At 30.8% G+C, this 11,860-nt stretch overlaps 1 protein-coding gene across 4 annotated transcripts; it reads right to left on the bottom strand.

Annotated features, from left to right (window-relative positions):
* Nucleotides 1-437: 437 nt before the first annotated feature.
* Nucleotides 438-7,791, bottom strand: LOC114177765 (protein CHUP1, chloroplastic). 4 transcript variants are annotated; one of them, XM_028063277.1, is made up of 9 exons: nucleotides 7,631-7,791; nucleotides 7,395-7,538; nucleotides 4,180-4,727; nucleotides 3,246-3,734; nucleotides 3,032-3,163; nucleotides 2,214-2,395; nucleotides 2,009-2,120; nucleotides 1,193-1,336; nucleotides 438-944 (listed from the first exon to the last, which is right to left on the bottom strand). In XM_028063277.1, the coding sequence occupies exons 3-9, from the start codon at nucleotides 4,723-4,725 to the stop codon at nucleotides 837-839; spliced, it is 1,713 nt and encodes a 570-aa protein (XP_027919078.1). In that variant the 5' UTR covers nucleotides 4,726-4,727; nucleotides 7,395-7,538; nucleotides 7,631-7,791; the 3' UTR covers nucleotides 438-836. The 4 variants fall into 4 exon arrangements, with proteins under 4 accessions (XP_027919078.1, XP_027919079.1, XP_027919080.1 ...); XM_028063278.1 differs by having other exon boundaries at nucleotides 7,395-7,526; nucleotides 7,631-7,772; XM_028063279.1 differs by lacking the exons at nucleotides 7,395-7,538; nucleotides 7,631-7,791 and having other exon boundaries at nucleotides 3,246-3,731; nucleotides 4,180-5,140.
* Between the last annotated feature and the right edge of the window lie 4,069 nt (nucleotides 7,792-11,860).

Below are 11,860 nucleotides of genomic sequence, written 5' to 3' on the forward strand. Positions count from 1 at the left end.
TGCGCGGTGAAATTGAGAAAAGACACACACACCACAGTAAAATTTTTTTTAACCAAGGGCAACGTTGGAAATAAAGTAGGTTTTGGGGGTACAGGAGATTTCTTTGGAGGTGCAGGGAGAAGCACCCCAAAAGAATACAACAAAAAATTGTCAAAATGTGTTTGAATCTGTTAAGTGATGGACCAGTCTAGTTCAGCTCGTTTTTGGTGGTCAATGCCAGACCAGGCTAAAAGGCTCGTTTTTGATGGTCAATGCCAGACCAAGCTAAAAGGCTCATTTATTAGTGTTATATATACTTTCTTTTAACTGTCGAATTTCCTTTGATAATGAAAAATATCCGCGAACTTTTCATCATTACTTTTACTCCTTATATAAGAATGATTTTTACAGGCACAAAACAAGGTAAAATCTCTTCCAATTAAATTTTCATTCTTGAATGAAAAGAACGTAATTGACTATATAATGCGGTGGAAATCGCTTCAGAAGTGTTTTTCCCAAGCTCTACAGATTGAACATGACTGTTATACTATTGAGTAACTCGATAAACATTGATCACATGCACCTTCAAAAGGCAAAGTTTCTTCTTCATGGTCTTTGTTACATGCACCTAACAGAGTTCACTGTTGAAATTAAACTACCCTGAAGTGGAGACCCTATTCCTAGGTTATGACATGTTGGGAGCTGACAGATTATTAGCCATTTGACCTTACTATGGAGTGTTCTTTCTTCAGAATCTCCTGATGTCTAACAAGCATTGACATTGGAGATGAGAAAAAGAATAATGAATGTTGAATACCCATCTTTTGTAAGCATAAAGTAACAGTGGTTTGCCATGATTATGGTATGCCAGCCAAAAGTTCTCGAGACCCTGCTAGGTGTCCTGGTACACGTTGCCGTATCTCTTCAAAACAACACATTGTTTCTGAGTCCAATCCTCCAGCAAACTACAAAAACATGCTAAAGTAAGTGAGACAGCCTCGTATATGATGAAATTGGTGCATGTGGTCTAAGTAATAAAATGAAGAACATGCTGTGAAAGATAAGTAATGTTTCATTCAGTGAGAGTGGCCTTTTGATGTGCTTTAGTCACAAATTTCTGAACATTTACTAGTTACACATTTTTCCAACCCCCAGTGTCGGAGGAAAATCAGAAGTGATAATAAAAAATCTGCAGAAAGATCCTAACAGTTACCTGATGGGCTCTGTATGCAAAATGCACCCCCTGAAGCAGAAGAGAATCTTGAATAGATTCTCTGTCGGAATTGCGAATGGATTCAAGCTCTATTGTCACTCTTTTCATGTACATCTTGACCAGGGTCATGGAAGCCTGCTTTATCTGCATTTAGATGATATATTACTCATTAGCATAAGTTTTACAATTAGCTCATGCATGAACTGATTTGTAAAAGTTATTTCCCATTAGCTTCTCAAAAATCCTGTTTTTAATTCATGTATCAGTTAGTTTTAGTCCATGAGGAAACTAATTTCGTTTGTCTTTCTTATTTTTTCTCAGCTAGAAGTGTTTATGGAGAAGTATCCTCCAAACAGGTTCTAAGAGAAGACATTGAAAAGCATAAGAAACAAGCTTGCTTATATAAATGCAAAAAGACTTATGATAAGGAACAAGCATGGATTGTTATCATTGGAAATGTATGGCAATCTCCTGTAGTAGTTAGTGATCATCAGTAACAATATTTTGAATAAGAATGAATTTTCTATTTCTAAAGAGGAAGCCACATAATATGCTTCTACAAACAAATTAGATAGTCATATCTTCAAAATCATGCAGTAACCAGACTCCAGAGTAATACGTCCAAAACAAAATGCATACTTCATTGAATTTGTTAAACATGACTGAAAGAAAAACAACTCATAAGATTTAACGCGGAAAGTTTGAATCACAGGGACATCCTTGTATGAACGTTGAACATTGATTTCATCATTTCAGAGGTATATACTACGTTCATTGAATGTTCACATTTCAAAGTTAAAGCATAAAAATCCATACATTGCTCATTATTCCAGAATCAAGCATCCATGCAGTTGGAATGTTGTACACTTGATATGAATGTATGACTGAACTTCGTAGCATGATTAGCCTCTGTATTCTCCTCTCAGACCTGTTACAACGAGATGTAAAGAGAGGCAGAGTTAGCATCCTTGACCTGTAACTGTCATATCAGTGATTAATAAATAGGAACATTATATCTAACTTGTCTAATAGCGTGGCCATCTTTTTTAAGGCAGCTCCACATGGAATATCAGGGTCATCCTTGTAGGAGGAAATTTCCTGTTCTAGCATTTTGAGTTCATGATACTCAATTGCAGCCTCTCTCAATGCATCAGCTTTCTTCTCGGGCCACTTAAAATGCTTCAAGACAGCACGTTCATCAGCCTGCAGAATGAAAGATACAGATTCCTTTGTTTTAAAAAAGAAACCAATTATAATTTATGTGTACCTGATTACAAAATTAGTGACACTGGCATACTTTCATGAACTTTGTAGTACAGTCTCATTTTCTGATGAAACTTCATTAGATGTACACTATTAAACTAAACATTAATATCCAATATCTTTACTCATGCATTTCTGCATTATCGCCTTTCCTTGTAGGGCTAAGATCATTCATGAAGGTTAAACTATATGCAGCAGTAAAAACTCAATGAACAGAAAAGTATGAATAGAATATACCGTTTTTTGTCTTGGGAACAGGAAAGGATGATGACATTAAATGCTAAACCAATGAATTTATCTTTCAGAGTCCATATAAAAGTATTGCCTCCATTTCTTGTTACATGTCACTTTTAAAGAAAATAAATAATTGTACTTATCTGTCATTAATTATTATTTTCTTAGTAATTTAAACCTAGCAAAATGAGAACACAAATAAAGGTGTAAAGAATATCAAAGTACAAATAAGAAAGATACTAGGAAATTAGAAATATATCTTAAATGATAAATAATTACACCAATTGGCTGCTCAAGCAGTAGTCATCTTCTGCCAGATAAACAATTTTGCTAGAAACTTACCAATGATGATAGTTTTCCATCAAGCCAATTAACAAACTTTAAGACCTCTTCAATGTCCGTGAATGCTGCATCTACTACTTTCTTTATGAGGTCATTAACGAACTCTCCTTTTGTTTCAATATCTGTCCTTATCTGGAAAGGGTGGTCATTTATTAGTCTCATTAAAGAGTAGTACACATCTCAAAGTTAAAATCACATTGAATGCAAAGCTTACGGCTAAGAGATGAGCTGAACGGTTTTGAATTTCTCCCACAATGCTACTGTGTGCACTAATAACTACTGGTCTCTGATGATTCACAGGTCCTTTTGAGTCTATCTTCCCATCTTTATTCTTTAATGAGTGAAATAGTTCAACAATTGCAGCACCCTTTTGGGTGTTAGATAATCTTGCTGAAGGCCGAGATGGAATTGGAGGTGGTGGAGGTGGCGGAGGGGGCTGCTGGCATGTGCTGGGTGCAGAATTTCTTCCTATAATCGGTGGTGGTGGAGGTGGCTGCAGGCACATATTGGGTGGAGATTTTCTTCCTATACTCTTAGTTTCATGAATGGAAAAACTTCTGGTTGGTGAAGGAATTGATGCTTTGGCAAAATTAACTTCAGGAGTACCTTCCTTTTTCACTCTAGACAATTCCAATTTGTCAGCAATGAGTTTCTGTATGTCTTTAAACTTGGGACTCTGGTGTTCTCCTATTATTGGCTCCTTCTTCATCCAAGAAAAGAAAAACAGAATCATTTCCAAGATGTGGGAGACATAAATTTTTATGCATAAAACAGACATCTGATCTTAAATTTGTACCAGTATAATGTAAGACTAAACAACTATCAACAACATGAAAAATCCAATCAAACAGTGATTGATGACTGCAATAAACGAATTAACCACACTTGGAATTAAAACCGAATATGAAAATTGCAATACTTAGAACTTTAGAAGGAAATTCAAATATTGAAAAATTATTATATGTTCTTAGACCTGTTCATGACCATGGTTTCGATTCATCATCAAGAGTGACAGAAAGTCGAGTTTTTTATGACAAAAAGTTAACAAACATGTAATAGATTAACTGGGACTTTGGTGATCAGAAAAAATCTAAAAGCTTGTCTTCAAAGTCCATATTTTTCTGAGGTAAAAGATAACAAATTCTCACCTTTCCACTGTTTCCAGTGCCAACAGTTGCTTCCTTAGCTTCAGCAGCAGCAAGGTTCCGAGTGAGCTTTGTGTTCTGGGACTCAAGCTCCACATTCAAGCTCTTTACTCTATCCAATTCCTCCTTCAACGCCAGCACCTCAGATTGCAAACTCTTGATCAAATTGTCACTCACCTCGAGCTTATCCTGCAACTCCTTCCTCTTCTTCCCATCAGGATCATCATCTCCACTCTTCCTCAAACCGAAATCCCCAAGCCTTCGCCGTGGCCGAGAAACAACAACAACCTTAGCCTCCTCAGCTTCCCTACCCTTTCGAGACCCCACAGCAGCACCCCTCTTGGCCCTTGAATCGTCCTTCAAGTCCGGGGGCACTGACTTGTCTCTGGTTGATGACTCTGGTGGTGACTTTGGAGCCTTGGAAGAAGCTCTGAGGCGTGGCTGCGATGGACTCTGCAGGGACTTGTTGTTGTTGTTGTTATTGTTGTCACCTTGCTTCTTCAACGCAGTTCTTGCAGTGATTGGTGAAGATGGCGTCTTTTGCTTCATCACTGAAAAGGGTCTGTCCGATGAGAGATGATAAAAAGATGAAAGAGTGACAAAAGAGAAGAAAAACAGGAATGTTGCGGAGAAAGGCTTTGTTCGTGTGAAACGGTGACGGTGGCAGTGCCATGCAGAAGAAAGACAGAAAAGGGGAAACAAAAAAAAAAAAGGTTACGCGACAAGCGTGCCCGTGTGTGTGAAAGAACGAGTGTGTGCCACCTCGTGACAGAACAGGGTCGCCATAGACGAACAAACAACACCTTCAAACCGAACAAACCGTGGACAACAAAATTAAACTCTGGAAGATTTTCCTGTACTGTTAAATTGACATAACAAAAGTTATTTTAAAATTAAAAAAAAAAAATGCTTCAAATGAACGCCATTTTTTACAGGAGTAACTATAAAGTTTAACTATGGATTATGGAAAGGAGAAATATAATTGCAGTCTGAAAAGCATATATAAATTCTTAAATGGTGGATTATGCAGATAAATGAGTTGCAGTTGTATTTTTTATTGCAGTTCTGGCAGCTGTAATTTAGAGGTAAAAAGAACGAATATTCCCCCCAACAATCTACATAATTCTATATGATATTTTCATATTTTTATTCTACACGAAATTTCCTCAATTTGGATAACAATATGATATTTGTCAATAATATTTTAAGAATTTTTTATTTTGTAACATAAAGTGGGGAAAGTCAGAATTTTTGTTTTTTTATGTGTCTTGTATGTAACTATATATATATATATATATATATATATATATATATGTAATATATGTAAGACAACAGCTAGCAGAGGGTAGTAGGTGAAACAAAGGTTCAACGTACTTTTTAGTCGTACAAAAAATTTAGTATATGATTTTTGGGACTTATTATATGATAATATTAGAGAGAGAAACACATTTTTGTTTTCCAAAAAAGAAAACATCATGATTATCATAGGATTCGCTGAGAAAAATAATAAAAAACATGTTTTCTGCATTATAAATAAGAGGATCTAAATATATCATATCATGATCATGATTTGAAATACAATATGGAATGAAATGAAAGAGAAGTTAAAAGATAACATTACACACAAAATACAAGTAAAATGATTACAATAAAGAAAGATATTTAAAGTATCTATCTAACTCAATGGTATTGTGTGATTAATAGGGCGTGAAGGTGACAGAACGTCCTTTGTAAGGGTAGAAGTGTTCGTTTTAGGATATGGATCCCTATGTCTTAAAACTGTCAAAACCAAATTTATTAGACTCTCCCTTCTGTCCTATTCTTTTCCTTATCTTCAATTTCAAGAGCCAAAGGACCACAGATTAAAGCTAAGGTCATCACGATAAATTTAATAAAATAATTATATAATTTTTTATGTTATCCATTTATTTTTTTGATGTAACACCCATATAAGTATTTTATTGAAAAATGAAAAAAAAAAGGAATGCGAGAATTAATGGAGGACAGTAAATGTGCATCCCAAAACCAAAACTTTGTTTTATGGTCCATAAAGGCAGATACATACACAGTGCAACACTTTTTCTTATAAAGAAAATCCACTAACAAAAAGAAGGGTCATTATATGATTTATTAACTACTATAAGTGTGTATATTAAAATTTATTTATTTTTAAACTCTCCTATACTAATATTTTGGACCTGATACGTGTTGTTTAAGTATGATTATTACTTTTAAAAGAAAAAGTCAGTGAAGGGAATCTCAATATTTAATTTGCGTGAAAAGACACAAAACAAAGTGCGTTTGCGTTTCATGAATAAGCCAAGACTTCAATTCCTTAAGGCTCAAAAAGCAGAAAGAAAAAAGCGTTTCTTTTCACAAAAGGGTCATTAAACTAAAAGATTTGCAATTCAAAAGAACTCAAAACTTGAAGACTCTTATTCAAGATGCATGTGAGTTACGTATGAGATGACATGAATGTCACAATGGCCCAGCAACTTGTGCACCAAGTTTGACTATTTTGTAGCAGAAAATGATCCCTCAGATGGGTTGAACCTGAATGTTTGTCAAAGACAGTGTCATAAAATTTTTCACATCAGACAAAAACACACAGTGAAAAGGAGAACCCGTGAAACGTGAAGGAGCTATTTGTGCAGTGTGTGCATGTGACAGTTCATGAAAGTGAGAGAAAAATGAGTAGCAGAGCAGCTGCAACATCTAGATTTTAGTACCACATACTGCATAAGGGGAATGCAAACAACATATTTACTGAATCACATGTTTGTCTTGTTTTGACACTGGAGGACCATCATCAACCATGCACAATAGTACACTAAATAATGGATTCATGCATAATTTGTCACTACTAAACCAATTTAAGTATAGATTACCTACCTATCTATTTTGTAGCCTTTCAAAAGGTTCCCTTTTAATGACACCTTTTCACAAGTTTTCCTTTGGATTGTTTCCAGGGTCAAACACTACTATTTTTTAGCTTAAAACTAAAACAACACAGTTATGCATAGATATGTTGATCATTTGAGCCTGCAGCTTTCACTGTTCAAGAGGGATCAACATAAACTGGTTAACTAACCAAATCAAGAAGATATATCACAAACAGGTAAATCATCTAAGTGATAGGTATTTGCTTAGTCTTAAGAGAAAAGTGATTTATTTAATCAATGCAGTGTTTTGCAAAAGCTAAACTATCAACCAAATACCTTCCAAAAAGGACTTCAACCTTCACACTTCACACTTCACAGTAATATTGCAGTCTTAAATCCTTAATAGCCCATGAATCAGAAGGAAACTTTTTCCAACCCTTGACAACTAAATCTCCTTCATGTCATCATCTAGAAAGAAATCTGCAGATAAATCAGTTTAATGCAAGAACTGAATAATGAATGAATGACTCATAAACATGCAGAAACAGAGAAAAAAGGTGTGAGGAAGACACCTTGGCTTTCAGCTTGGTTAATGGAGGAGGGTGCTAGCTTATCTTATACGTACGTTTCTTTGTGGCAGTTGATCTTGATTATGAAAAATAGAAGGAAAAGTAAAAGGCAGAGAAAGGTAAAGGGAAGAAAAAAGGGTGGTAGGGGTTGAGTATATAAGTAATAGGTGATATTCCCTTTGAAGGAATACTTTATATATATAACAAAACCTTTCAAAGTTTGTTGCCACTTCACATCACAGAAGGTGTCATTTGTTAATGCAGTTGTGATTAAGGAAATTGGAATGCCACTTTCATCTTTGAAATCTCTTGTCTTTTTGCAATTTGGCTCTTGAACACACGTGCTAAAATTCTATCCCCTTTTGCAATTGAGGTTTGAACTCAAAATTAACCCTTTTTTCTGGTAGGTGTGTACATTGGCCTAATTAGAAGTATCTTAAAATGGCAGACACCGCTGAGGTCCTTATCAAACAGTTTTTAATTTCTTAACAACCTTTTCACTATATCCCTTTTGTTACAAATTTTCTTTGTCTCTTTCCAACAGCTAATTGGCTGAATAATACAATTAATTACATTTCAAGTTTCAACCTGTTCATCTTTTGTGGCAGTTGTGAGCATTATAACGAACACTGGTTGTGCATTATTACTGTAACATTTTGTGCTTGTTGGAAGCTTGCAGTGTTGGTGCAGCAGCAGGAATCTCAATCATTTGCTCATGGACCCCGTGATTATGATTAACTACAATACAAGTGTGTGTATAACTAAACGTACGTATCGATTATTTTGTATTTATGTTAAGAACTCATGGTTCCTCAGCCAGAAAGTTATCCACTTTTATGGCATTTTTCATTCTGCATTATTGCGTTGATCTTTCTTCTTTGGGTGCCGTTTTGTGAGGGAAGTTTCTTCTTACATCAAACAAAAGCTGCAGAGTTGTTCGAGTAGATATATATAACTGAAGAAATTTAAATTTATAGTTTTTTTCTTATATATTACAAAATGTTAAATAAATTATGAGTATTTGAAAAGATTGTTAACATTATAAGAAAAAGGATTATCACAACCTTTTTAATCGTGTTTGTGTTATAATAATATATTTCATTGGGTAGTAAAAACATGTCGGAACGATCTTCCACGTAGGAACTTCAGAAAAAAACAAACAAAAACAAATAAGTATAAAAAGAAAATAAAATTAGTTTTTATAAGTTGAAATATATTACATTGATTTATTCATAGAAGTTCTTTTTATAGTTTCTCGAAATTTTTTATTTTGAAGTTATATTTAAACTAGCTTAAATTTCTTAAAATATTTATTCTTGTTTCTAAAATTATTTATGCAAAAGCTTGTTTCCCAAGTAAAAGTATCCCAATAAATTAATAAAAAAGGTTTCCCGATTTTCACATAAAAGATTTAATTTAACTAAATTTACCCATAAGTGTTTATAGAGAAATAAATATGTAAAATTAATAAAATTTCAATATAACTAAATTATGATTAATTTGTTCACTTTAGCTTTTGAAAAAGTTAGACGATAGGTAAAAAATAAAGTGGATTAATTTATTTTAACTTCCACTCAAGTTTTATTAATATACTGAATAATTTTTCTTTTTCATAAATATTTATTTAAAAAAATTATAGAAACTATAAACTTTATTTTAGAAAGCCTAATAAATGGAGTTGCTACCCTACTTTTAATTTTATGAATATGTAAAAAAAAAAAAAAAACTATTAACACATGCATAAATTATCTACATTCAAAGAAGAAGAAAAAAAAACATATCTAAAAAGTGTAAAATGAAGATATGCAAATTAGCATCTTTATTCACTAATAATAATCAAGTTTGTGACTTGAATAATGGGTGCTTACCCCACTCAGCCATTGAAATGCTATAAATGTTTAAGATATGAGGAGAGCTTCTCCATTGTCATTGTTTTCAAATTAAAATTAATCATTAACTTTTAAGTCTTTATTTACATTTTTTTAACTTTCTCTAAATAAGAGATTTTAAAATCAAATGCAATTAAAAATAATAATATTTTGACTTATTTTTTTTTATTCATTTCTAATTTATACTCTATAACTATTTATTTTAATTTAATATTTTTAAATAATATGATATAATGATCTAAGATAATAATATTTTAACTCACTTTTACTAATTCACTTATAATTCACCATTCTCGTCACTCTTAAATCATTACATCATATTAATTAAAAAATTAAAAAGTAAAAATATTATTGAAATAATAAATAAAAATATATCATAATATCATTATCTTTCACCTAAATCCAAAAAGAGTTATGAAAAAGTTTGACTACGGTTTATAAAAGTGGGGTTAGGAGTCTGATGTGACCATCAAAAAGTCTACCCTGTTTTTCACGGCACCAAATAGACTCTTCAGTTTTTTTGTTTTTTGTTTTTGAATCATATTACTGGTATTAATTGATTCTTGGTGATGATTAATTTTTCTCCAAAAACCAATTCCTTTAGTGAAATCTATTTTCATAATTATGTTGTGTTGAGTAAGATTCAAATTCAAAATATTATTGATGATACAAGACTCAGTTTCAATCTACCTTTTTTCCCCTGTTTGGCAAAATGAAGGAAAGATGTTAAATTATATTTGAAAATTTAACTCCAGAGTTTAGTATATTTTGAACTTAAAATTTTTTGGGACAAAATAATAACATACACATCTTATTTAAATAATAATTTAAAAAATTAAATATATTTTTTATTTCACGCAAATTAGTAAAGATTTGATTTTTATACTTCTATTTTCATATTCGTCAAGTAATGCTTTTATCTCTATTACTGTGCGACAATAACGACTTATATATTAATGGAACATTTCAAGGTAAAATCGTATATAAATTATTTTCATCTATAAACAAAATTTAAAATATTATTTTCATGAAAAAATAGTCTTTTATTGTTATTAATCTCAATTGATTCATAAGAACTTGTAATATTTTAATCTTTTTTCAAAAATTTAACCATAAATATACGTGGATATATATATATATATATATATATATATATATATATATATATATTATAAAAAAGTGTAAAAAGTAATTATAAAATGAAAGAAACAAGACATTTATTTATTTCTTTTGACTATGATGTATTTATACGACACGTATAATGAATATTGATATATATGATATATCACTAGTTTTAATACATGATACATGATATTTATATTAAAAAATATATATAATAATTTTTAAATATAAAAAATATATGATTATTCATGTATAAATCTAAATTAAAATTAAATATATTAAATATTTTTAACATAAAAATTTAGAAATTATTGCTATTATAAAAATATTATTAATTTAATTAGATACTTTATTTATAAATATTGATAAATTATTGAATACATGTCAAATAGATATACCTGACGCAAATTAAAATAGGCTTAAATATACATTCGGTCTCTATTTTTGTTGATTTTATTCTATTTGATCCCTATTTTCGTTTTATATTGAATTAGGTCCTTATTTTCATCAAATTATGGTCAATTTGGTCCTTTTCACTAACTATGTTTAAACCTTTGAATAGTAAATGCCACGTGTCAGCTCCTGATTTTTTTGATTTTTTTAAATTTTTTTTAAATTTTTTTTTAATTTCTTTTAATTTCAAAAATATGGTCTACGTGTCAAGTCACAATTGTGTCACGAGTCAATGCTAGTGCCACGTGTCATTTTGTGGTAGTATTATTTTTTTGTTCAATTTAGTCCATATATTCGTTATTTTTGTTGAATTTAGTCCCAATGTTGTTAAAATAAATCAATTTTGTCCCTTTCAATTTGACACTAAATTTAATATCTTTTATACAAATTATATTAATATATTTTCTAAAATTGACCTTTGAATTTAATATCTTTTAAATTCAATTATAAATTATTAAATTTAATTATAAATTGAATAAATTCTTATATTTAATTGCTAAATAGAATATAATTATTTAAAATATTATACGAATATAATTATTTTTTTTCTAATATTTATATTCTAAAATATTTTTAAAATTGATATATAAAAATATTTTAAATATTCAAAATATTTTAGAGAAATAAACTAATATTTGTAAAATCAACATTTACATATAAAATATTTTATATTTTAATATCTAAAATGCAATAAAAATATTAAATATTTTAAATTTAAATGTGAATTTTACAAATGTTAATATATATTTTTAAATTTTTAATAATTATA

Source organism: Vigna unguiculata, chromosome 3, assembly GCF_004118075.2.
Source record: "Vigna unguiculata cultivar IT97K-499-35 chromosome 3, ASM411807v1, whole genome shotgun sequence".
NCBI lineage: Eukaryota > Viridiplantae > Streptophyta > Magnoliopsida > Fabales > Fabaceae > Vigna > Vigna unguiculata.

Bases quoted from the DNA above. Each gene is read 5' to 3' on its own strand.
- LOC114177765 (XM_028063277.1), bottom strand. From the start codon at position 4,725: ATGAAGCAAAAGACGCCATCTTCACCAATCACTGCAAGAACTGCGTTG. The intron at 2,396-3,031 runs GTAAGTTTCTAG...TTCATTCTGCAG, and splicing joins ATGGAAAACTATCATCATTG to GCTGATGAACGTGCTGTCTT. The intron at 1,337-2,008 runs GTATGGATTTTT...ATCTAAATGCAG, and splicing joins ATTCTGGAATAATGAGCAAT to ATAAAGCAGGCTTCCATGAC.